This window comes from Tuber melanosporum (assembly GCF_000151645.1).
Source record: "Tuber melanosporum whole genome shotgun sequence assembly, scaffold_88, strain Mel28".
In the NCBI taxonomy this organism is placed as follows: Eukaryota; Fungi; Ascomycota; class Pezizomycetes; order Pezizales; family Tuberaceae; genus Tuber; species Tuber melanosporum.
The window spans coordinates 269,663-296,349 of record NW_003299137.1 but is presented as its reverse complement, the minus strand read 5'-3'; the positions used below and the strand labels follow the sequence as shown (position 1 = coordinate 296,349).

At 48.3% G+C, this 26,687-nt stretch overlaps 4 protein-coding genes; 2 read left to right on the top strand and 2 right to left on the bottom strand.

Moving 5' to 3' along the window:
• Positions 1-133: 133 nt before the first annotated feature.
• Positions 134-3,934, bottom strand: GSTUM_00011598001 (uncharacterized protein). XM_002842002.2 has 4 exons: positions 1,629-3,934; positions 1,290-1,570; positions 783-1,226; positions 134-730 (listed from the first exon to the last, which is right to left on the bottom strand). The coding sequence occupies exons 1-4, from the start codon at positions 3,667-3,669 to the stop codon at positions 581-583; spliced, it is 2,916 nt and encodes a 971-aa protein (XP_002842048.1). The 5' UTR covers positions 3,670-3,934; the 3' UTR covers positions 134-580.
• Positions 3,935-18,140: 14,206 nt separating this feature from the next.
• On the top strand, positions 18,141-19,600 carry GSTUM_00011596001 (uncharacterized protein). XM_002842001.2 has 1 exon: positions 18,141-19,600. Exon 1 carries the CDS (start codon positions 18,193-18,195, stop codon positions 19,249-19,251), a length of 1,059 nt encoding a protein of 352 aa, XP_002842047.1. The 5' UTR covers positions 18,141-18,192; the 3' UTR covers positions 19,252-19,600.
• An 11-nt stretch (positions 19,601-19,611) lies between these two features.
• Positions 19,612-20,948, bottom strand: GSTUM_00011595001 (uncharacterized protein; the record flags this gene model as incomplete). XM_002842000.2 has 3 exons in its annotated part: positions 20,588-20,948; positions 20,440-20,525; positions 19,612-20,312 (listed from the first exon to the last, which is right to left on the bottom strand). Exons 2-3 carry the CDS (start codon positions 20,471-20,473, stop codon positions 19,612-19,614), a joined length of 735 nt encoding a protein of 244 aa, XP_002842046.1. The 5' UTR covers positions 20,474-20,525; positions 20,588-20,948.
• A 488-nt stretch (positions 20,949-21,436) lies between these two features.
• On the top strand, positions 21,437-26,687 carry GSTUM_00011594001 (uncharacterized protein; the record flags this gene model as incomplete). XM_002841999.2 has 13 exons in its annotated part: positions 21,437-22,240; positions 22,295-23,123; positions 23,173-23,865; positions 23,922-24,003; positions 24,052-24,230; positions 24,291-24,410; positions 24,472-24,606; positions 24,736-25,252; positions 25,317-25,478; positions 25,526-25,965; positions 26,019-26,267; positions 26,319-26,394; positions 26,448-26,687. The coding sequence occupies exons 1-13, from the start codon at positions 21,496-21,498 to the stop codon at positions 26,685-26,687; spliced, it is 4,467 nt and encodes a 1,488-aa protein (XP_002842045.1). The 5' UTR covers positions 21,437-21,495.

Here is a 26,687-nt window from a genome sequence, read left to right as displayed (position 1 = left end):
TACCTGCTGAAAGCGCTGAGGGGCAGGTAGGAAGGCTGTTATAATACCACACCCCCGCTCAATAGGAGCACTCCGAGCCTTATCAAAGCGGAGCATACCCGAGTGCTGGTATACGAATTGTACCGGTATCTCGCACTCTCCAATCTGGTCTCAGGCCACAATTCGATTCGCCACTCCTCCCTTGCTTTTTTTTCTTGCTATCGTGATAGGTGCCATACATATCGTCTCAAAGATCGTAACGTAGCCATAAGCCAACAAAGAAGAGTCATTAAAAAATACCACCGTTGCGCCTTCATGATTACTGAACTCATGAAGGCTTCGTACCATTGTCCTCCACATAAGGATTTAAAAAGAATTCAGACGAATGGAATCCTCCACATACGCACACATCCCACCAGACATTAACTAGCCCCAATACGAGACACCATGTATAATATGAAAATCAGGAGGCGCAATCAACGAGAAAATAAGGAAAGAAAACACCCATATTTTTATCTTCTTCCCCATATCCAAGTCCAATCCCATAACTAATGATAATGCAATGATATACGGAAGGCCCAAATGTCAGGATAGGGGGAGATTAGAAGAGAGTCCATATACCCAAGAGCAGGGCGGCTGTGGCCAGCGCCCAAGAGCTCACCGGAGAAACCGATGAGGCACCGCCAGTATTAATGGGTGGCATGTTGGACGTTGAAGTAGCGTTTCCGCCTCCTGGGATTATTGGTGTGGTCTGTAAAGAGTTAGCGATCGTAAAAGAACAAACGCGGAACATGAGTATTCACCGAGCTGACAGCAGGACCCGTCGAGGTCACCGTCCCAGAAGAGGCAGTATTGGCGCCAACCACAGCTGACGATAGCCGGGATGAACTCGAACCATCGACTGCCGGGGATGGTGGCAACGACGATGGTGATCCAGATCCAGTATTAGTAGGAGAGGAAGGAGAAGATGAACCAGATGCAGGGACCGATACAGAGCCAGAGAGGACGAGACTTGATGAAGTCACCAAAGTAGAGCTACCTGTGTTTAAGACACTCACTGCTACTGATGGCGAAGACGAGGAAGTAGGTGGGGTAGGGGGGCGAGAGGAAGAGGGGGTAGATGTGGTGGCGGTGGGGGCAGCCATAGTGGTCGTCACAGATGAAGAAGCTGGGGCTACTGTAGAAACTGGTCCTGAAGATGAATTTGGAGAACTACTTGGGGACGCAGGTGCAGTAGGGCTTGAAGTCTGTTATGGAAACCCGGATTAGCTTTTTTTCCAGAGTAAATAAAAAAGGTGGTGCTGACGTACACTACGAAGTGGCGTGGAAGAAGAAGAGGCAACCTGCGATAGCGCTTGCACACTTGTCCGGGAAGTGACACTTGAGGTAGTTTCAGGGAAGTTAGCATTACAGTAGTCCTCGAACGGTTTGTAAGTAGGTTCAACAGTGGCAGCAAGCAACTGTTGTGGGTTCTGCTGGGCCAAGAAGCTGTAACACCGCCGGCAATTGCGGAGGGCCTCCTTGAAGGGAGAGTTAGATGCGCAAAGTCTCTCGGTCTTTCCGAGGTTCTGGGCATTCCTATTGGCAGCGTCTGAAGGATTGCAATCAGCTCAAGCTCGAACAGTGGAATAAGGAATCGAATATCATACCGCACTCATCGTAGCATGGAGAAGGCCCGGTACCGCTCTGCCTCTTAATCATGGTAACACCATTCTCAACGCCCTTGCGCTCTAAGTTCGAAAAGATGGACCAGTCCAGACCAAACATCGCTGGGTCAAGAGGATAGTAAGGTGGCTGAATCAGCGAAGTTCCAATCTTCTTGGAAGTGTAGTTTCTGCCCCAATCGTCGGGGTACGGGCAAAGTAGCGGAGCAACCACACACTCGTTAGGCTTACAGAGATACCCGGGGGCTGGGGGAGGCTCGGTATCACAACGGTCCTTGGGATTGCATATGTAGCCAGGTGCACAACCCCATGTATAATCCTTGGGAACACTTATAGACGGTTCGGTAGGCGCTGCACGAGCAGTGCAAGGCAGAGTCTTAGTAACAGTAGCAGAAATTCTAGGAAGCTGGACGGTTGTGGTGATCGGAGGAGAAGTGATGGTGGTAACAACCCCCGGAAGAGTAGTTGCAGTCACAACCCCGGGGAGAGTGCTAATCACGGTTTTACCAGGCGCAGTGATCGTAGTCACAACATCAGGGAGAGTCAGTACGGTCGTCACCGGTGGGAGGGTTTGAACAACAGTGGTCCCTGGCAGGATAGTGGTGAAGAACAACGAGGTTGTGGTGGTGGCGGTGTTTGTGATGGTGGACCGAACGGTGGTACTGAAACTGGTTGTAACTGTGGCAGTAATGCTTGTACGGTCTGTGATAGTAACGCTGCTAATGATGGTTGTCCCGGGTTGCGTAATCGTTGTGGGTACCACCCTGGTTGTCTCGGAGATGATGGTTGTGGGGCTAATCACAGTAACATCGCGAGTGAAAGTAGCAGTGATCAATGACAGTTGGGTCGTGGTGCTCATGTATCTCTCGGTTATGGTACTAAGGGATGTCGTGCTCGTGGTCAAAGTGGAGGTAGAAGTGGAGGTAACAGTTCTCGTCACAGGGTAGCTTGTAGTGATAAACACGCTTGTAATGAGAGTATTGCTAATGGTTGTCGGTTTTTCAATCGTTGTCGGGACAAAAGAAGTGGTGACCGTTGTGATGTATACCGGGATCTTGGAAGTGGCCGTGGTGGTATACGTCGCTGTGCCGGTGGTAAGATTAGTTGTGTGCTTAGTAGTCGTTGCGGTGGCCGTCGCAGTGGCCGTAGTGCTGTATGTGGTTGTATAGGAGGAGACTACGGTCGTCCCCGGGAGGTAGACAGTCGTCCCATCCTTGGTGATGGTCGAGGCGGGCAAGGTATACGTAGTGGTAACTACTGAAGTGGTGGTGGACCATGCCGTAGTCGTGAGAGAGCGTGTGGAGGTAGCAGTAGCAGTGGTGCTCTCCGTAGTCTTCTCAGTACGCGTGCTGGTGGTTGGGACGGATAGGGTTGAAGTGAATGTTGAGCTGATCACAACGGTTTGGGTGGTTGTCTCGGTAACCACCGGGCAAGAGGGCTCACCGTGACCACCGCATCCCCTCGTAGTGGTACTTGTAACCGTTGCTGTTGCTGTGGCTGTAACCACTGGGCAAGACGGTTCTCCCCAGCCGCCACATCCTCTTGTGGTGGAAACTGTTATTGTAGCTGTGGCTGTGACCACCGAGCAAGACGGTTCTCCGTAGCCACCGCATCCCCTCGTAGTGGTGACCGTTGTTGTTGCTGTGGCTGTAACCACCGGGCAAGATGGCTCTCCCCAGCCACCACATCCCCGAGTCCCAGTTGTAGTAGCAGTCGTGGTAACCGTATTTGTGACAGTCGGGCAGCTGGGTTCGCCATATCCACCGCATCCTTTGGTTACTGTCACGGTCGGGCACGCGGATTCACCATATCCACCACATCCCCGAGTCACAGTAACCTGCGGACAAGAAGGCTCGCCATGCCCTCCACACCCGCTAGTGATGGTTGCCGTGACGGTCTTTGTGTAATCCCGTGTGACGGTATTGTTGCAGTTTGTAGCCCCCGCCTGGTTCGCAAGAAGCAACACTAGCCCAAAAGCCGTTGCTAGCCTACTAACCACCCCACCACCTTTTTTTCCCAGAAACATCCTTTCCGCCTTTGTCTTGGTATCTCACGATAATCCGCAATTGATGGAACAATTGGTAGAATGAGAATTGGAGTCGTCTGAACGAGCGTAACCAGGAAAACAGCCGTCGAAAAAATGAATTGACGGATGGCCGAATTGAGGAACGAGTGACCCTCTATATTGCCCTAGTAGGATTTGGACGAGTGAACGATGTCCTTATCCCACTGTGCAAACACTTTCGGAGCAGGATAGAGACTGAGAGGCCCTGGGGGCTAGGGCAGGAGCAAGAGCAGCCTGGGGGTAGAGAAGAAAGGGAGTGGGACATGAAGCGGGCAGCAGCTGCTTAATATGCCAAGTATCCGGCGAACGGCCTCCGGCGCAAATGGCACAAGAGCAAGGGTAAACACAAGTCAGGCAACAGGGGGGTGGGGGTGGGTGGTACCAGTGTTGGTGCTATGGGTACCTGGCGGTACAAGTAAGTCGCTGTTCCCCATCCTCGTCGGACCCTAGACAGGGTGACCCTTTGGGGGCAACAGCAAAATACCAGTACAATTGCAAGCACACTACTCGGATACTCGAGTACCGGTACCTCCCTTGCAATAGCGCAGGTCGGGTAAAAGTAGTGAGGTTGGTGCGTGGTCTGGGAACACAAGCTCACTGGATAGACACTTCCTCTCGCAAACACCCAAGTGAATGACTTGAGTGTGACTTGAGTGAACTACTGGGTCCCAAAAGAGCAGACCAAAATCAGGTTCTCACGGCCTCTCGCCCTCTCTCTCACCCCTCACTCTTTTCTTATCTCACCCTTGACAACCTACCCCCCTATTTCCCTTGTCTTCTCGCCTCTTCTCTTTATGTGCCCCTTCCTTCGTATCTCCTCCCCTATTGACGTCTATTTATGAATATATTTGAATTCGATTCCTCCACCAGATCGACCAACCCGAGCCTAGGTAAATAAACGAGTGAAACACAGATCCAATTGATAAGCAAAAGCCTAGCGGAGAAAGTGGATGGCAGGGGAAGACAGTGCCTATTATTTTTATTTTTTATTTTCTTCCTTCCTTCCACCCCTCCTCTTTCGTGGCGCACAATGCGAAAGTGTCCAATAGGCTCACAGCCAAGACTGTCTTATCCCCCTCGTTGTCCGCAGCAGCCACACGGGCAGGGGGCCTACCGGTGCCGGTACCGGAACTCGAACGTGAGAAACGGAGGGTACGAGTGCAGTAGTGTGGTCCCGATACTCGTACAGGCACCATCTTGGATGCAGGGTTACAACTTGGTCCACGTTCCCCCAACCCTAGCCAGGGATACCACTATGAGTATGATATCAGCGGTATTCAAGTTGACCCTACGGTAGCCGAATCTAACGCCAGACGCTTGAGCAACTTAAGAAGTAGTGATTTCCGCCAACAAATTACGGCTTCCGCTTTCTTCGCAAAATTGTGCCCCTAAGAACGGGGGAGAGGGATGCCAAGGTAACTTGCTTACGACTCTCCTCCGCTCTCATTGGTATGATACTGCGCAAGTACGGCTGCATTCGTAAAGTTCTCGTACCGGTACCCTCCCTTGTGCCTCAGGAACTGTGCCGACCAACAAGAGAACAATAAAAGCCATTTAATTGACTGTTCTTAGATTATGCCCCTAGGGATACTGTAAAATTTAAACCGGTTTGTTTTGTCGAATAATGAGAGAGAGAGAGGGTGAGGGTTAGCAAAGCCTTTTCAAGGGCAGGAAGGTACTCGGAAGGGTACGAGTACGGATGCGGCTGTACTAATGCGGTATGATAGCGTAAAGAAAGCAAGAGTACCGGTACGAGTATCATACTCCAGTATGATACCGTAAATACCTTGGATCAAAGATTCCCGCTGCCTATCGTGCGAACACACCAATATACCGGGACATATGTCCTGTGTTGTCCTGCACGAGTACGTACCGGTACTGTGCAAGTAGTATTGTGCCGGTGCGGTATGCCAGTAAGTTATGATGGATCATTGCGTTATTATAGACCCCGATTCCTGTCGAGCCAGGTCAATCACTAGGATGGAAATCCTAGGATAAACCCATCCTTCAACAAAGAGAGGTGCTAGGTAAACCCATGCACCGTGCTAAGTTATACTTGGAGTGGAATTCCCACTACCGTATCCGGCCAGAGTTTATTGAGGTTTAGCCTACGGATGGTAGCGAAGTACACTATCCCGGAAGAACAGAGAGCCTCATGAGGTCTCACTCACACCCTTCTCCTCTGCTCGAGTATCATACTTGTAAACTCACGGCCGTGCAGAGTGGGAAAGGTTTGTGAATCCGCAAGAGCCAAAACTCTAGCTAGGTCTTGGGATGGTGATTAAGGTTGGGATTCAAAGAAGGAAAGATACCAAACCCTATCGTATGAGTTGCCCGCGTCTTCAGCATGCACGACACTCCAGCCTCCAAATCGATCTGATTCCCCTCCCCATGCGGGATAGTGCTTGTGCTGCTCGTACTGTACTCGTACGATCAAGGTACCGGTACGGTGCTCGAGTGCTTTGAATGGCGACATCCACTCCGTCCGCAGAACGCCTCCAAAGGGTGGTACCGTTTTTTCTTTAGGGGGGGAGTCTCATCGCACCTACTTGTACGAGAAGGGTCAGAGAATCATCGAATCACTCCCCGGTCCTGGTGGTATTTGGGTCAGGGGTGAAGTACGGTATCATATCGGTATTGGGACAAACAGGAAGATGAGTGTGCGTGCAAATGTCTGTGGGAAGGATAAAAGAAATAATAATTATCATACTTGTACCTACGACACTTATTGGCTTGGCTATTCCACAGGTACAGTACTCGTACAAGCACAGTAGCGTTATTCTCCGTGAGTGAAGCAATTTTGCACTGGCCCTGTACCCCTGCTTGTCCCAATACTTTACCCCTACCCCGAGTATTCGAGTACTCGTACAGGCGGGACTGCCGGGACATCTCGATCTCAGTAACCGGTCTCCTACTACTCGTACAGTAGTAAGGTGACTCCTCTCGCTCTCACACAGGAGTTCACGGTGATTCTGGTGCTCCACTCATTTGGGGGATTGCACTTCTTGTCTTTTTCTCTTTTTCTCTTTTCTTTCATCCTGACCTTACCTCGTTCTGGGGTTCATCCTTTTTCTGTCACTCATTTTTTTACAAGCCATTGTTGGTCATTGTTATTCTCTCTCAAAAGACAGCGGTTGCTTGCCATCGATTTCCCATCATCCATCTCACTTGGGACCGCCCCCACACCTGTTGGTGACGAGCGGGGGGAAAGCTGCAGCCGACTCCCAATAGCTTACTCATGCAGACTCGCATATTATGAAGCGATCCTATCACCCCCGCCTATCTAGCCGCGAGAGACTAAGCGAAACATAGACACGAGCTATTAGTGGCGAGATTTCCGTCTCCCATCTTGCCAAGGATTTAAGCTTCTACCGTACTCATTTTGTGACCTTGTGACCATTTCGTTGCTGTTAAACTACCTGTACCATAGCCACTCGTACAAGTACAAGTACGAGTACTAGTACTAGTACAGTATCAACACGAGGAGGAGCACAAAGAAGGGGGTACTTACGGATGTAAGCAAGCTAACCAACTTTGTGGCTTGTATGCTCACTTAAGTACGTTGGCAGTTCTTTGAGACTCAGGAGCACAGGCGTGGGAATTTATCAGGGTAAAGGCGGGGGGGGATCATGGAGACCCTGTTCGCCGGAGCCATTAGCATCATCACCGTCATCAGCACCAATATCAATGGAATGGCTTTGTGAGCTGTCCTCCTAGCTGTGTTGTTATTAATGAGCGATGATAGTGATGAATGGTACAGCGCGTAAGTTATGATACTTGCAACAGTGGGCTTGGTCTACTGGAACAGACCGGTTGCGCAGGGTGGACACGGTACGGTAGACTGCCATATAGTACAGTACTGTACCTGTAACGGAAAGACCAAAAAGACTTGCGTGAATGTCCGCACCTTTTCCCTCCTCCTTTCCCTTTTCCTCTCAATTTCACCCCTCCCCGACGCCGGCGAGTATATTAATCGCCTTGAAATGTTTCTTTTGTCCATCCCACCCAGCCGCTGGAGAGAGAGTTTCCCCGTACCCCCAGCCCTTCTCATGGATGGTCCGCACTGTATCCCGCAGAGTTCACTCGAGTGCTTGCAGACCAAACCTTTTCACCACAGTACCCAAACACTCGATCTACAAGTATCATGCTCGTTCATCACTCGTGGCCGCACTTTTTCCCTTACCATCACCAACCACTTTTCCTACCGTAAATTTATCGCCATACCGTACCGGTATGGTACTCGGGTACAGCCGAGTTCGCTGAAAATGTAGAAAGCTTTCGCAGCTGCCGCTCCGCCGTGCCTTTCTACTCCCTTCACGGCTGTTCTCCCTCTGCGGCGAGAAATTCGGAGTCTAAAGTCTATGATCCGGGCGGCCCCTCTAGGTCACTAACCCATATAGTATCATGCTCGGGTACCGTATGGCACCGGTATTCCTCCCCCCATTTGGCTCATCCTGCCCACACTCGGGTGCTGTAGGGCCACACCTTTCCACATTGCCTTTCTTCCCTTCCCTTCCCCTCTTCCCTCTTTGCCTTTGCCCTTACACACTTCCTACACTTGGTTGCTTTAGTACCAATATTTTACCCTCCCCCAATCATCCACTCCCTCCACCACCCACCCATCCATTGGGATTGTTTTGTAGTACGGCGCTCTCGTCTATTACAGGAGGGAGAAGGGAATCCTCCGGCTCTAGCCTGTACGGTACAGTACTCAAGTAGAGAGGCATACCGGGGCTGGTTGTCTCCATCTTCCTCTTCAACCCCCCCACTCTCTTTCCCTTCTCTTTCCCTTCTCTTTCCCTTCTAGTCCTTTTTGCAAACTTGATAGTAGTGTTATTCACTATTCACTATTCACTGGGAGGAGGATTCAAACTAAGTCTCTGCAAATTTCAACCATTATCGTGTTCCCTTCCTCCCGCTCCGGTCCACCATGAGATTTTTTCTCTGGCCTCGGGACTCCCCACTGGGGGCTTCTACTCTAATTGCTTTCCTATTCCCCCTGTTTTCGTGTTCCCGTAGCACTCCGGAAATTGGTTATAGTTCGGGATTGAGCCTCGGGCGTCGAGCCACTAGCAAAGATGTTATGTGTTCATGGATTCGGCCTCAAAGTAAGTTTGTCCTAATAAAGCATCCTCTACTCGGCATGAGCTTTGTGACTTTCCTTTTATCTTTGGGAAAAAAAAAAAAAAGAGAAATCCGTAACTAACATGTTCACAATCCGGCGCGAAAAACCATAATTAGGCGCTCTCTTTCGCGACACAATCTTCCTCGATGGTGGCGCATTGACCTGGCAAATCACTGGCGATGATGGAAAAACGAATCTTGACTCGGGTACGAACCTCCACTTCCACCCTGCCTAGCCGTATTGTAAACCGCCAAGTATTCGAAACAAACAAGCTAACCGATAATACACAGTACCAAGGCACAAGCTATACTACCTAAACCTCACGAGTGCATTCTCATTAGCAAACGATGGGAAGACGGCCATACAGTCGACTGCTAAGCCTGACTCAAACATGGGCACCAACTTTGTGAACGGGTTCATGCTGGCGAACGACTACCAGTTCATCATCTATGGGGGTTACATGGAATTTGGCGATAAAGACCCATCAATCGGGCCAACGTGGTCGCTGGCGAGGGATATGGTACAGCACGGGGCGACACCGTTGCGGGATCCTCCAAAATATCGAACCCTCACTCTTGACAAAGTCACTCGATACATTGCTGCAGGGGGCTCCGTCAATGTGCCATCCGAGGACAGGGCATATGTATTCAGTGGGGCAACGGTGAGTCCTAGAAAAGGGTTCTTCTATTCTATATTTGGGAACTTTACTTTGTTTTTTTCCCCTCTCCCACGTGCTTATTCGGCACTCGTTTACTGATATGCAAAACCAGGGTACAGATTGGGGTGAATTTTATGCGATAGCAGGTGCACCCGATAATGCCACTGCGACATACAACAGCACCAACCTGATATCGGTGGATATGTCGACAATGGGAAGCGAGAAGTGGGATAACAGAACTATCCCGTCGAGTATTCCGGCGCGTAAGAATGCAGAGGTTGTGTGGCTGCCTGTTGGATCGCAGGGAACGCTTGCGGTTATTGGAGGCGCTTTGAACCACGATCTCATACGCCTTCGATCCGACATCACCGACGAGCAGAAGACGATGGGGAAATCTTTCGTCGACAACGTCCATTTGTATGACATCGCGAAAGACAAATGGTATACGCAGCAAACGAGTGGGGACGACAAACCGCCAGCAACATCAGAGTTCTGCACAAGTTATGCCGCATCTCAAGATGGAAAGTCATTTCAGGTTAGTTTCTCATAACTTCATTCCATCATCGGATAGAGATAGGCGCTTTGGTCCGAACCCTCCCTAATTCGGCGAGCGATTTCCACCACTCTATCTTGGCTGGAGTGAACTGTTCGCTTACCGCGCCTATCACAGATCTACGCTTACGGCGGTTGGGAAGATTTCTCCAGCATGCCTGACTCTAATCCGCCATCGGCAAATGTCTATGTTCTTTCACTTCCTGCGTTCAAGTGGATAAAGGTTTACGATGACAAGGACTCCACTCATGGGCGCAGGGGACATAGATGCCATAAAGTTGCGGATAATTTGATGATGGTTGTTGGAGGAGCACGTGTGTCTACTAATCAATGCGTCAACGAAGGAATTGTCAGGATGTTCAACATGAATACTTTGAAGTGGGAGGACAAATACGACCCGAACGTTCACGACGCCTATAAGGTTCCAGAGGTAGTTTACAAAGCGATTGGTGGAACGTAAGTTTGGGAATTTTCCAACTATACAATCATTGACCCTGTCCGGAAAACGAGTTGCATTTTACTAGTGGCAGCGAGCCCTGCCATTGAAGAACATTGACTAACTTAGGGATGGTGCAGTGAAACTGGTGGAGCAAACGTAACCCCCTCATCATGGAATAGCAGCGAAATCCAAGACCTCTTTGGCATTAAATACACCAAGACCGTAAAGAACTATTGGCCCTACCAATCCGTCTCTGGCACCCCCGCAACCCTCCCCACAGTCTCTGGCAACGTCGTCGCGCCCGAAAAGTCCGGCAACGGCATGCCATCCTACGTGCCACCGCTCCTCGGTGCGATCCTCGGTCTGCTCGTTCTGATAACAATCCTCTGCGCAATTCTCTTCTGCCTTCGTCGTAGGAGAGCGCAAAAGAAGCGCCTGCAGAGCGACTCAGCCGCTAGCACAGTGCGCAAGAACCGCCAGACATGGTCGTGGCTCCTCGGCGTCTATGGCGATGAGAAGCGCGGCCACGAGTGGGCAAACCCGACGCCCTCAACTGAGCCTCCAAATCCGTTTGATGCCTCGGCGGTCGGTAGTCCTATCAATGAGGAACAGACTGATCCTATTGAGACGGCCGGAAGGCAACTATATGAGATGCCTGGTTAGTTCACCCCTTATCCCCTGTTCAGCGGAGTATCACTATTATATGCTGTGAACAAGACTAACGTAACGAACTTGAATAGACACGAGCGTCGCGCAAGAGTTGTGTTCGGGGACCACTCCCCAACGCAGGGTCACGATAAGTGAGCAAGTAACGGAGATCCGCGAGGACCCACGAAACAGGAGATCCACCGCGAACGAGTAAGGGATACCCGAAATCCATCCATATACCCACCGTCCGTCTGCGCCCTCCCCTTGCCCCGTTGTAGAAAACGAAGGTGTGGGAAGAGTGAAATAAAATACATAAGTTATGAAGTTTATTTTTTATTCATTATTTTCTTAATAATTATTTCATGCAATGCCAGGTTGTCATGCCTCCTCCCGTGACCATTATACCCCATCGGTTATGTTCAGTTGTCTTTGCTCAATCTCTGGGTACGGTTCATTCGTTGTCGTTGGAGAGCCATTGATTTTTTTGTTTTTGCTTGTTGTTTCAACCTACCCAACCATTACCCTCCCGACACCTTTCCATTAATTACATTTTCAGAATCCGCTCATTTCTCCCCCCCCCTAAGAGTCCTCAGGTCAGATAGCGCACCTAGCACTTCCGGCACTTCCACCACCATCATCAGGACCAACCCCGCCACTAGTACAGATCAGCTTTCGTCCACCAACATAAACAGAGATCCCTCACCCACAAGGGAAGAAGGCGGTCACTCGGTCCTCGCAAGACTCCTGGAGGAGGATCAATTACATACTCCGATGTCTCTGAGGGGTGGGCGGTATAGGGACAACCCTTAACTTGTTTGAGTGTTAAGAGTTGTCTTGTTTTGCTTTCTGTGTTTTCTGTTGGGCGGCGAGGGAGTGGGGTTATATAAAATCTAAATTCTCTGTTCTTTTTTCTTCTCTTACTTCTGTCTATTTTCTTTCTTGCGAAACGGAAAAACACATGCTTCTACTTATGTGGCTATGTGAATGGGCTACCCTCTTCTTATTCTATCTTTATTTCGCGGCTCGCCTTTTTTGCCTTTTTTATTTTTTTATTTATTGTTTAAAAAGGGGTGTACTTGCGTCTATATGATTTGTCCATTTCTTTTCGTTGATTCATTGATTTCACGTGTATAATGAGTACGAATATGTATGAGGTTGGTGTTTTGTCGGAATAAGCTCACCCCGTCTCCTGATCCTATCTTCTAGCACCTCTCCCACTTTGTACCGCATCTGTTTATGAGTGCGAGCACACATGTTTGTCCTTCCGTTTCGTTGGTTTCGGTGTTTCGTTGTCCTGTCTGTCGCCTTCATGGACAACCGGACAGACAAGCTTCTTTATCTACGTATCATAAGTACCGGTGTGGGAGGTTTTATATTTCTTCCCTTAATTGGATGGTGTGTCGACCAAGCATGCACCTTGTGGCTACTACTTGTATTTCTCTGTGACCTGACCGATAAACCGATGGATAGAGGAAGGGAAGTTGACTTGGAATCCAATCGCAGTAAATAGACCAACACAGATGAAGTAAAGGGGGTTGAAGCTGAACCTGATTTAGATAGGCACGCACCGCTATCTAATTAATTAAATGGTTGTTGTTGAGTGGTGGTTGAGCTTGTCTAACTAAGAAGACCAGCTCCCAGTTTAAATACAGGAATGTGTTCATGCTAAGGCATGCACAAAGACAGGAAATTCCATGGGGTAAAAACCTCATGGCTCACAGACAATACCCTATTAACTCAATCTCCCCTCCACACCGGTATGATAGTCCAACCCCACCCATCCCCTCATGATCGTGATACCACACTAACGTTTTCGGGAAAAAAAAAAGGAAGGACACTCCTCTTTTGCCTATTTGCCTAACACGATACAACACAAACCCAACTCAGCCCGCGATCCACAGAGGTCACATCGCGTCACCGCGGCACAAGCATCTTCACGTGGAGGGGATAAAATGAGCCCCAAGGAATCAGGAATCGCAATGGCAACAGAGACAGGAGTGGATGAACCTCCTCCTCCCTCCATCTCTCCATCTAGGTTACTCGTACCGTACAACATTCGTGCATATTATGCTCGCACGGTCAGAATTCCTTTCTGGGGGGATCACGAGTATGATCAAGAGGTGAAAGGATGATCTACCGTGCCTGAGGGGAAGGTGGGGGGGGGACATGACCTACCTACCTGCCCTGCCTACCTTATTCTCTTTTTTTCATCTTTTTTCATTTCCTTCTCCCTCTTTCCTGTGCCTGTGCGATGCCGTGCCATCCACTCATTCGATTGCGCGAAAGCCTTGAACTCGGCAGGAGCTATCTGTTGGAATATTGTCCCTGAGTTTCGACCTCACATGTTTTACTGGTTTCCTATAAGATCTTCATGAACTTTCCTTTATACCTTTATACCTTACTTCAGTGGGACGAGACTTTTGTCCCCCTTACCGGAGATGAAAATTTTCATCCACACAGGTACCGAATTGGATGTGGATCATCTTGTGTTAAAAGGGCCTTATTATCTACTTAGAAATGATATGCGAATTCAGACCTTTCAATTGTGTGCCTAAGAAAACTCTTGCTGGATTTTATCTATCATTCCTACCTATACTTCTGCCTCTTCACCTTACCGATCGCTTTATTTTACTTCACTATTATTAATGAACCGTGTACCCAATTGGCAACTAATCTTTCCCCGTTCTCGAGCCCCTTTTCTACAAGTGTCATTCCCTATATATTAGCCAATCGCCTTGGCATCAAGCCTATTCCCAGTTTTCCAGTACAATATTCGAAAAGCTCACTTTGGGGGGGGGGGAGCGGGAACAAGAAAAAAAAAGAGAGAGAGAGAGACGGCTCCTTCGGTGAGCTACAACGTATACTCGAGTATGATTTATTGTTTCATGTAAACCCGCCGGTATCCCGAACCTCCCCAACCCGTGCCGTTTTATTTTGATCGCCGTTGTCGGACTTTAGTTGCTCGGGTTGCCCATGCGGCGAGCGAGCGGGCAATTTGGTACCCTGCATTGAGACTAAATCGGATCTCTTGGCAGGCGGGAGGCGGATGGCGCCATTCTCGTTTTGGTGGGGGAAGGAATGCCGGTATGATATCGCATGGTATGATACTATATCATACTATACTCGTACTGGTGCAAGTATGATATACCGGTGCGTTATGAGGTGTTATTGGTAGGGTAGGGTAGGGTAGGGTAGAGTTTGTATGGGTTTGGGGGGCTCCTCCTGTGAGCTCGAGGAATCAATTATCATAGTTGGTTGGGCGTGCGAGTTAATATTTGCGGGAGGGATTGTGGTCTGACTTGTCCTGTCATAGTAGAAAAGTGATAAAAGTTTATTAAGGATTGGGGATGTTGGTATCATATATCATGGCAGGGATGAGCTCTAATTCGGTTGAATACCCTACGTCACGGTAATTTATCATTCCCCCCCCCCCACCTGACCGCACTTCAAAGCGTTATGTACTGTATGTGTATATGGATGCGAAGGTATCATAGAGTAAGTAGTCAATTACCACCACTCGCAAAAAAAAAAAAAAAAAAAATTTCTCGGAACACAAAGTATTCCGACTTCCGACGGTTCCGTAGAAAAGGAAGAAAGAAAGAAAGAAAGAAGTGATCCTTCCTTCGAAGCAGCACCAACAGCGCACACTATTGAGAAAAGAGGATTTCCTCTAGTAATTGTTTGTTTTGTATTATATATGATTTGAGGGGGGGGGGGGTAATCACCCCACTACAGTTAATTTAAAACTTGTCAAACCAAACATTTCGGATTCTCACATGTACTGTACACATGTACAGTATCCAGCGCGGGTATGCATAGATGCATATTATTTCATCAGAATCGTTCTTATTATATTGTAGACTATGGAGAGGAGGCTCTAACTCATGAATGCCGTATAACCCATGGCGAAAGGGAGGGAGCATACATATTATCCCTCTGGGAGATCGCCGTCTGTCTGTTTTACTCGCAAGGCGGCGGGTACTCGCGTTCGGTGTGCAGCATGATACAGTACAGTACAGTACTGTACAATGATCCCGGTAGAGGAGGGGCGGCCACCGGGACTAGCTACACTCGGAGACACTCTCACTGATGGGAAGCTTAAAAACTGGGGATTTTTTTTTTTTAATGCAAGATAGCGGATATTTCAATTGGTTGGTACATGGTACTTGTAGTGTCATAGTACCTGTGTGGGAATTTTGATGCGCCTTCCCTTAGTTGGATGGTGTTTTGACCGAACTGTGCTCGAGTACAGTACCTTGTGGTGATAATTGCTCTGTAGCCTGACTGATAAACTGATGGATGGAGGAAGGGAAATTGACTTGGATCCAATTGTAGAAAATAGACAAACACAGATGAAGCAAAGAGGTTGAAGCTAAACCCAATCTAGATAGGCACACACACTGCTATCTAAATGGTTGTTGTTGAGGGGTGGTTGAGCTTGTCTAACTATGATAGAAGGAAGGCTCCCAACTTAAATACTGGAAATTCCATGGGGTAAAAACCTCATAGCTCTCAGACAATACCCTACCAACTTAGTCTCCGCTCCACACCGGTATCTCCATCAGACTTTATTATGGAATAATCCACGGAAGTTAATAGCATTGTGACAGAAGGCCCATGCCTGCAGAACTAACAGTAACTAGTATGTTGGCAATCATATGTGTTCGAAATACACACCACCATATATATATTCTCGGGGGACATGGTTTGAAATGTTAGGATAGCGGTGGGAACGGCTACCGTACGTGTGGGCTTGATCTTCGGAAGAGGGGAAAGTTTCGGGGAGGATGTGTAGACATGCTGGTATGTACTGTATACTGTAACTGTGGGTTGAGATTCTTGGGCCGGGGTGGATGGGGGGGGGGGGGTTCGCTGTGCTTGGTTGATCCTGACATCAGCCCGTGTGGGAGGCTCTCCCGGTGCGGGAGTAAAGTCTTGGTGGGTTCGACAGTTGGATTTGTAATCGAATTCCTGATGGCGGGATGATTTCTAATGCCGGTAAGCTATCTGCTGGGTAGGGCTCCATCTGTGGAGAGCTGTCATATAACTACGGGATGACATATACATATATCCATTACTAAAACCTGACCGCCACAACTGCATACCGGCATCACAGAGAATCACTCTGAATAGGAACATCTCCTGTATAATTCTAGTACTGTACTGTACTGTACACTACTCAGGTGATAAGTATATTTCTATTCACGGTGCCGAGTATCGCTTACTTTTTCGCACTGGCAATCCCCCTTCTACTGGATAACTATAGTCACCTCCTGGCCCTTCTCCCGTTCAGGACGTGTGGGACCCATGGTATTCTCAGAATGACCAGGAGCGGTGGGCCCATGGCTCGGGTCAACATGCTTCTCCTCCGCCGTAGCATTTCTGCAAAGCTTGCATTTGCAATTCCTCCGATCCTTCGTGGGGTCGCACGCCATCCAGAGGTAGTGCAGTTGAAACTCTTTAGGATTCCGAAACGTTCCTCCGAACGAGTGTCCGAATAGATACGTCTAAGGGTGACCTCCCCCCCATCCTCCCTCAGAAATTTTTTAAACACCCAGGCACTCACCTCGCCTAAACGCAAAGGGTGTGAGGAGAGAGGGGAGGGGGGTACCTTAGCTGGAATACGCACTCTTTCATAAAGAGTGTACCCATCCGGGAGCTCAAAAATTGCACATCTCCCCTTACCGACCTTTCCCCTGAATAGTGGATCCTTAAAACCACCTGGCCATTCTCCTGTCTTTCCTAGCCAATCCAAGGCCCTCTTATCGCTATGGCTGATAGGTCTGTAGTAGTCTACATCGATATTGGGGTCTATCACTCGATCGCAACCCACAGTTGGAGGATCGAACTTGCGCACGCCGTCGGGCCATGTTAGTGCTACCAGCAACAGGTCGTCTTTTGTTGGAGGTGTGTCGGGCACGGGGGTTGGTTCGATGGTGGAGACGTAAGATGTGTATAATAGGAAGCCTGGGGAATCCGTGGGTTCGCGAGGTGGGGTCATGGTGCTTGGTTGGGGGATTATGAAAATGGCAGGAGGACGGGAATGGCATGTGTGGGAGGGGAGGCCTTAAATTGTTTTGATGTGAGGGGAAAGTTGTTTGCTGACTTTTAAAGTGTTGTTTTGAGAAGGGCTGAGAAGGGAATCGGTTGGCTGGCAAGTCCCTGGAAGTGGGAGGACGTTGAGCACAAAGCGTGGTATTCGTTAGATTTTTCTGGAGCCGAAGCCTACGGGCCTCTACATGGATGCTGGAAGATGGTTCCAAATTCCAGAGAGGACTATTTGGATTTTATCGGGAGGGAGCAGTTTGGCCTGATATATTTCTCGCGAGGGATTATTGGCGGTGAGGCGTATCGCCTCATATCTAGGAAGAGAGTGTGGTGGTAGTATCATAATAGTCGAGGACTGTGTCGTTTTGAGCTCATCACCTGTATTGTAGGATAAGGGAACTCGATAGTATTACGTTCTTGAAAACAGGGGTAGAGGGGAGAATATTGATTCCAAGTATGTAGCCATTTGTTTAACAAGAATAATTATTATATAGTGTTGTGGCAAGCACACTATTACGATAGGTACCGTAGTATATCATACAAGATGCGAGGGGGCCACGCGCTATCACTTAGATCGCTGCACTTTCGTTCTCTGCTTTTCAAGGGTGGCCTAATTTGGGTGTTGGCAGCTGCATAACTTGAACTTGACGAAAGATCAAATTCTCTTCATGTCCCGAGTGATATATGGTGAATATGCCCACGTTAGCTCAAGCTATGATTGCGAGCAAGTGTATTTACTCCCCCATTCTATTCGCCGTAAGCAAGTGTATATATGTCGGTTGAGACAATTAATTACAGGCAAGCACATATGTATGCCGCCGTGAGGATTTGTCATAGACATACCCCCGTGGTGGCTGAGCTAATCTGCACGCCTGAAGGTAGGCCTGACTCACAGCCCTTATATAAGTGCTGCTGAATTTTAGTGAGTGAGTGAAAAAAAAAATAAGTTCCCTTAACGTGACCAAATATTCCATTACTTTGTGAAAGAGACGAGGGGAAAAACATATTGTCAAAATGGGCGGCCGCGCATTCAACCTTGACACCCCGCCTATCCCGCACGACGTTTACCTCCGCCTGGTGTCCAAATTCACCACTCTTTTGCAATCACTCCACGAAATCGTCAGAGTGTCCCCCCATGCGCCTGAAAAGATTATCCACGGGGACATAGACATTCTAGTCGCGTCTCCTGTTCGTCCTTACACCAGCGAGGAACTCCTCGCACTCCTCGGCGCAGAACAATCCATTCCTGGCTTCCCAACGGCGAATTTTGCCATCTACGAGCCCGAGATGGAGGCGTACGTGCAGCTAGACATACGCATGTGCCCTCCCGAAAAGATTGAATGGGAGACTTTCCATCGCGCCTACGGTGATCTCTGGAGCATACTAGGGGCCATGGGGAAGCGTGTGGGGATTAGCGTCAATCACTCCGGCGTCCGCGTTTCCGTCAAGCACATTGAGAAGAAGAACAAGAAAGCGGCCATGGTGCACTTGACGGATGATCCCCGGGCTGCTATCGAATTTTTTGGGTGTGATTGGGGGTGGTACGAGAGGGGGTTTAGCACTGTCCAGGAGATGTTCGATTTCTGCGCTCGATGTCGGTTTTTGGACCTTGGGATTTCTCAGAGGAGGGAGGAAATCACCGTTGAGGGTAGGAAGCTCAGAGATCTTCGGCCTCTCTGCCGACGCTGGTTCGATGAATATTTGCCAAAGTTGACGGGGGAGGAGGGGCAGGATATTGAGTTGAATGTTCACTCACGGGAAAGTGTACTTGAGGAAGCATTGGAGAAATTTGATAAGAGGCTGGAACACGACATGCTGGTGGGTATCTGGGGGAAGGATTTGTTTGATGAGGAGATGTGGCGCAGGATTCGGGCTCTTTTGCCACTTGGTACTAAGAGGGGTAATTTTGTGGTGAGAACTTTGGCTAAGAGGCTCGGGGAAGAAGATCTTGGGAATGGCGATTACGGAGCATTGTGTGAAGCAGAGGAGTGGAGGAGAGAAAGAGAAGTCAAGTGGACCGGGATTGCAAAGGCTGAGTGGAGGGCTATATTGATGGCGCAGAGAGGAGGCTGAAGTGGGCATTACGGGTTTGTTGGACAGGCAGAACAGGGGGGGGGAATGTGTGAGCACAGCATTGTGATGCATTCAATGGTTATTAGTTGGTGGTGAAGAATATGTGATTAGTCCTATTTTTATAATGTCTTATGTTATAAGGTACTTAAGATATTTTGAAGTATGGAGCTATTAAAGTGAAATACGAAATGGATCTGAGGGCTAAGGCTTGGTGTAATTTATGCACCTGGCAAGCATACTCATTGCTATGCCTGAGATAGCTGTAGTATAGTTTGGAGGGACATAGATGGGCGATGAGAGATGACTAGGAAAAAGAGAACCCAGAAGACCCGGGATATGATACCTTGGATACAACAGCCCCTAGTCAATAACTATTGCGTCATCGAGGCCCTCTCCTGGGTCATTTCTCAGAATAGCTTCCTTCATAACATTCCATTCATCAAAGATACTTTGAGCAACAGTATCGAGCCCCTCATAATCTGCATCAGTAGCCACTGAAGCTCCGCCCACGAAGGTGAAGAAGCGATCACTTTCGCGGTTCAAAAATCTCTTGAAATCCCTATAAAAGATATTCAATTCACTCCAATAGAGGTTGCCGAAAAAGGTATCTGCCTTCAAAAGGCGCACCTCCTCAAGCAAGCGATCGAGAGCTTGGATAGTTTTGCATGCCTCTTCGAAGTTAGGAGTGCACTGAGGTGGATGCCTAACCTCGGAAATCGTAGGTATACCGCTAGGGGGAAGAAGTTGGGGGGGGGAGCCAGGGTAGTACTTGGGAGTGATCGGCATCGAAGTAGAGTTAGAAGTCGATGGTGGGGTGAGGGTTGTCTTGCAGGTTGACTGATCCCAGACCAAAGGAGAGGGGGAGCGAAGACTCTGGGTACCGGTTCCATTGCTTCTTTGCCTGGGAGGGATACCGGGATGAGAAGTATCTGGGGTGGGAGACTCGGGGAACTCGGAGTTGCGTATCCGCATGCGTCTTGGTGCCGAGGGGTTTATAGGAATCGGTGTTTTGATAGGGGTTTGGGGATTTTGTGGCTGCATTATCTCGTGTTTGATGTAGACTGTCTAGTTTTTAGCTTGTCGAGGATTGTCAGTTGTCAGGAGGATGAGGATGATAGGGAAAGCAATATAAACCATTGCTCGCATAGGTCGTATGAAATCTGGCGTCTGGTGGGTAAAGAATCTCACCCGTAGTTGGGATGAAGTTTGAATATTCTTGCATGATCCTATAGCCCACCCTCTCCTCTGAAACGAGGTAGGTATAAAGGGAAATTCTATTCAAGAAAGTTATTCGGGCTTGCCAAAACAGTAGTGAGACATGGTCTTATCATCTCACGCTGTCTACCGCTGTCCACCACTATCCGAGCTGGCACGCTAGAAGTGACCAAGAAGATCCGGTTCGCTTGAAACTATGTATGATATAAACTTTCGTGGGATGCCGTAAGACAGGGCAATATGTTCCAGGTGGGCCTGGATCAGGTACTCGGTGAACTTTCAATGTGTTCTGTTGAGTGACTGGAATTCATAGGGTGTTTTACCCGTGAGAACTTCAGGAGCTGGAACATCGGTGTTGAATCGGGGGTTGGGTTGTCGTATTTGGTTGATGGGGGGTAGGGGGACGGGAGGAGGCCGATCAACTCTTGAGATCTTCCACTCGGTCAACACTGGGGTTTGCAAATCGGTTTGAGGTGGACAAAGGAAAAGGGAAGAAAAATGTGTGATCGGTTTCGCACGGTGTTCTTACGAAATCTCCTAGGCTACAATATCATTTCTACAGTGCTTAGGTGAGCACAAGGTAGGTGAGGAAAATTCCCAATTTTAATATGATAGCCAAAGTTCCGAGTATCCGTACCTTGTATGATGGTCAGAAGGGCCATCTTGGCGCTACTCTCGGGAGCGGAAAAAAGTGAGGCGAACCCTCCACTGCTCAAGTATGATACAGTAGTACTCGGTACTACTATGCCCCGGCCACATCAGCTTCGCGATAATATTACTCGATTAGATTCTCTGATTGACTGGTGCACTTACAAGTATGATAGAAGCCAATAAGAAAAGGTTTCGCCTCACTTACCTAAACCCAGTGCAGGAGCAGCATCTTATCTTCAGCCTCAATTCAACCCTCCAATCCGCTGTTTTTAATTGTGTAAGGCCTGCCATCGATAATTGTCCACCAACACCCATCCATCATACTGATATTTTCACTTCTATCATACGATATTCGAGAAAAAGAGTTCGAATTTCGAAATGGGTGGAAAAAAGAAAAATAAAGTTGCATCTATTCCTGCACGCGGGTTTGTTACTACATCAGTGCCATCCAAAACGAAAACACCTGCCCCAGTCCCCGAAGGTCCAAGTGAAAAAGAGACCGACACTGTTGTGGCATCGGGGCCTTCAGAGAAGGACTCGGGAAAGGCCGGTGAGATTCTAGGTATCCCGAACGAAGAAGAGGTGGAGGAGCACCGATTGAAGGCACTTGTGGACAAGCTAGGTCAAAGGGCCAGGAAGGAAACACAGAGAATTGTGGCCCGGGTGGAAGTCGAGAAACGCACAATTAGAAGTATCTGCTACCCTTTGAAGGTGAACAAACTTCTAGAGTTTGACTTCGTGCGTTATAATAGTCAGCCAAGGACTACTGGTGGAGTGAAAGAACTTGGGGTAGGGGACCAGATTCTGGCGCTTGCTAAGGAAGAGTTCATTCAAATGGGCCGGACGAATGAGACCGAATGCAAACGAGGAGAAGCTTTACTCCTGAATGCTTGGATTCTGCAAAGGGCTTTTATCTCCATGGGCTTTCCAAAGGGAAGGGTCGAGGAGGGGTTGCAGGCGCTGGCTGATCATGGTTCCACTGCTCTCGATAAAGAAAAAGGCTTAGATGGAGCATTGGAGGAAATGTTTGATTGGCTAGCGCTCAATTGCGAGGAAGAAGAGCTTCCGGGGTTTTATGATGAGTTTAGTAGAGGGAAGAAAGACGTGGCCTCGGGCTCATCAGGTGCTCATTCACACCTCAGCAAGACTATATCTCAAACACTAATGGGGTGATCAGATGTGACACCCAGTGAAATAAAACCCGATTCTGGAACACCTACTCCCCGACAGCCCTTCGGGGCCGACAAACGCCATTTGACTGGAAAATTGCTTCGAGTTGCCGATCGGAGTCTTGAGAGCAGAGATGTTTCAGGTGAGGATAAGAAGGTTGGGAATAATGAAAGTGGTGACAGCGAGGATGAAGATGTCGAGGTTGCGCCGGAGGAATTGGTTCCACAATACATCAAGCTGCAGACACAAAAATATCACCTCCACCCTGCTTCTACAATTATAACAGGCAAGAAAGTTAAGGGGAAAAATGAGATAAAAGCTTCCTCGATAGCTGGTGTTTCTCCCGCCAAAGCGGAGCAACTCGGGAAAATTCAGAATAAGCTTGATGAACTTACCCGCGACCCGCTCTTTGACCTCCGGGAAGCGGAGGATGTTTGGCGTGTAGAGAGGCTGAGGCTAGAAAAGGAGGAATGGGCCAGGAAACAGAGTAGAGGGGGTTCGACCTTTAAGCAAGGGACTAAAGCATCGGCTGGCTATACGGTCAACTCCGAAGGCAACGGGGTTAAGGAAGAGACAGAGTCTACTTCCCCTATCGATTTGCCACATACAGAAGAGGATTCAAATATAGATCAGTACTTTGTAGATGGCCTTTTCAAACCAACACCGACAGAAGAATTAACCGCTATACAAGAGGGTGAGAATGAAAATGTGGATATCAGAGATTTCGAGCTGGTCAACGCTTCTGGGGGAAATTTTGGAAAAGGGAAACCAAGAGGAAAAGCAGGGGTTGGTACGCCTGCGGTCAAGAAGGTTTTGGAGGAGCTTTGCCGGAGCCGGTAAGCATGGTTCTGGCAATTGTGGATCCGGGTTTGCTGATATTTCCAGGGATGTGAATTCCAAAATTCGCTTCGAAATGATTCCGGGAACATCGATTTCGGCCCGGAGCAAACTAATCATTACTTGGTCTTCCATTGCCGAATCATCATCTGTCGATGTTTCCCCTATAACTCCAACCCTTGGCCCCGGCGCTCGCCCACCTGTTATTATATCAACCCTGGGCTTGCTTTGTACTACGTTTTCCATGGCATCAATTGCCGCGATGAGTAAGGACCAAGCGGACGGCTTCATTGCTACTTATGCGCTTTTCAAGTTATGTGGTAAAAAGGATGAAAAGATGTATCTTCGGCTCCCAAGCATTTGGCGTGAGCTGTGGTTTGAACTACTAAATGAGGGTCAACTAGAATCCGAGAGGCAGGAGCGGGAGGTTCTCAGGAATCTGGAGGGGGCTTTAAAGATAGGAAATTTCGGCCTTTCCGGCCCTGATTATCTTGCAGAGAAGAAGCCTCGGGCTATTAAAGCTGTTGGCCCTAAGGAGCAAGGAGTCACGGGCGGAAGAGTGGAGTCCGGAAATACGACTTCGGATGCAATAAAAGAAGATTGGTTCTATAGAACAAGTCGTTCTGGATATCAACATATGTTGGAACATAGAAGGAAGCTGCCAATGTGGGCATTCAAAGAAGATGTTTTGGCTGCTATGGAAAAAAATCAGGTAATTATCATATGTGGTGAAACTGGATGGTATTTAGAAGGTTCATGCCTCTTGGAGCGCAAAGTATTCTAACTATCAATCATAGTGGAAAGAGTACCCAAACTCCTGCTTTCATTTTAGAGCATGAACTCTCCCAGGGAAAATCCTGCCGCATATACTGTACAGAGGTAATGGCACTTCCACCCCGCTGTATTTACCGCACTAAAAAATAGCAGCCACGTAGAATTTCTGCAATATCGCTCGCGAGACGTGTATCGGAAGAACTGGGTGAAAGGAAATCCGAAGTTGGTAGCAAAAGTTCGCTCGTTGGGTACGCTATTAGGCTTGAGGGTAGAATGCATTCTGGTACAAGGTTGATCTATGCGACTACGGCATGTTTTTTCTCATTCCTTCTGTAAGTTTCGGATGGGTGGCGCTGACCCCGATAGGGTATTGTTATGCGTATGCTTGAAAGGTCGCCGGAATTAGAGGAGGTGACTCATTTAGTGTTGGACGAGGTTCATGAGAGAAGTATAGACAGTGACTTTCTATTACTTGTTCTGAAGAAGCTGTTGGTTCAAAGAAAGGACCTGAGGTAATTACTCACTTTTCGGAAAAAATAATTAAAAATAATTCGATGATTCTAATGGCTTTAGGGTTGTTCTCATGTCTGCCACTGTCGATGCAGATAGGCTCTCAGCGTATCTCGGCGATGCGCCAGTTATGGTGGCTCCGGGCAGGACTTTCCCCGTGGAGACTTACTACCTTGAGGATGCTATCAGACTTACCCAGTTTACTGTTGAAGATGATGCTCGAGGATCACGTAATCAGGGTGTGTGGGAGGACAATGACGAAGAAGTTGAGGTTAAGGGTATTACTGCGCTTGTCGGGGATCTGCAAAATTACCCACCTGAAATAAGGGATACCCTAAGTCGTCTAAATCTTCATCACATCAACTATGAGTTGATTGTTCGGCTTATTGACTTTGTTGGAAGCTCACCTGAATATGTGGACTACTCTAAAGCAATACTTATATTCATGCCTGGTTTTGCCGAAATTCGAAGACTAAACGACATGTTAATAGCACATCCGACTTTCGGTAACAATCGGGGTGATGGAGGGTGGCTGATATATCCACTTCATTCCACAATTGCAAGCGAGGATCAAGAGGCGGCTTTTTCAATACCTCCCTCAGGAATGAGGAAGATCGTTATTGCAACTAATATTGCGGAAACAGGAATAACAATTCCGGATGTCACTTGTGTTATTGATACAGGGAAGCATAAGGAAATGCGATTCGACGAAAAAAGGCAGCTTAGCAGGCTAGTTGAGACCTTCGTAAGCCGGGCTAATGCGAAACAAAGAAGGGGTAGAGCTGGAAGAGTTCAAAAAGGGCTATGTTTTCACCTGTTTACCAAAAGCCAACACAACAATTGGGTATGCGCTTCTGATTCCCTTCTTATACGGATCTAGTGACGCTATTGACCTTTTTTCCCGACAGATGGTTGAGCAGCAAACTCCTGAAATTATGAGACTGTCTCTTCAGGATCTCGTGCTGAGGATTAAAATTTGTAGACTTGGCCAAGTCGAAGAGGTCTTGTCGCAAGCCCTTGATGCTCCTTTACCCAAAAATATTAGACGGGCTATAGATTCTCTACTTGAAGTCGGTACTATGATTCCAGGCAGTATGAAGTATCTGACATTCTTTAGGTGAAAGCGTTAACAGTGGCAGAAGAGCTTACTGCCTTAGGGCGGCAACTTGCAAAGCTGCCTCTGGACGTTTACCTCGGGAAATTGGTACTAATGGGCTCTATTTATGGATGCTTGGATGCGGCCCTCACCATTGCAGCTATCCTATCCTCGAAGTCTCCCTTCGTTACCCCAATAGGGCACAAAAAGGAAGCCGAATCCTGCAGATTGTCTTTCAAGAGAGCTGACTCAGATCTTCTCACTGGCTGGAACGCGTACTCTTCGTGGAGGCGAGTTTGCCAAAGAAAAACAATGATGTCTGAGAGTGAATTTTGCCAGAGAAACTATCTCAGTAGTCGAAATTTACTTGGGATTGAGGAATTGAAACAGCAGCTTCTTGTTTCTGTGGTAGAAGCTAGATTCCTAACCCTGAAAGAGGAAGAGAAGGCAGAGCTAAACCGGTAGGCCCCCTAGTTAATCCGGGGTAAGAGATTGACGCTCACTTGTCGTCCAGATGCCGGTTTTCAACTTACTATCGGCGCAACTTCTTCATTGTCCCAGAATCAGTCAACTACAGTAGCGAAAATGATTCCATAGTGAATTCAGTTATTGCTGCAAGCTTCTACCCTAAACTATTGGCTAAGGGAGGTAATGGGTGGCGAAATATTCTCAACAACCATCGTATTGCCATCCATCCAAGCTCGGTGAACCGGTATGCAAAGAGCGAGTGGCTGGCGTTCCATAGCATTATGCAATCCAATAGGTGAAGCTCCTTTGAATTTCGTAAGCGCATGGGGGTTTAACAATACCATAGGTCCTACGATGCACATGAGACCAGTCATGTGGACGGCACTGCAATTGCACTACTCTGTGGAGATGTTGACTATAAGGTACGTAACAAGTGTGTAATAATGGAAAGGCGAGTGACTGACGCTAGCGTCAGATGCATGCGGGCTCGATGACACTTGATGGACACCGGGTAAGATTTGCCTTCGAGGACTGGAAAAGCTTAATTGCATTCAAAATCCTGCGGAGTAGGCTTAAGGAGATCACGACTCGGTCCTTCCGTGCCCCCGGAAAGGAGTTGACTCAAAACCAGAGGAAATGGATGCAGATATTCTATAGGGTATTTCTAAGATTAAAACAGATAGAGGATGAGAGGGTGGGGGGTGAGGCAGGTTAG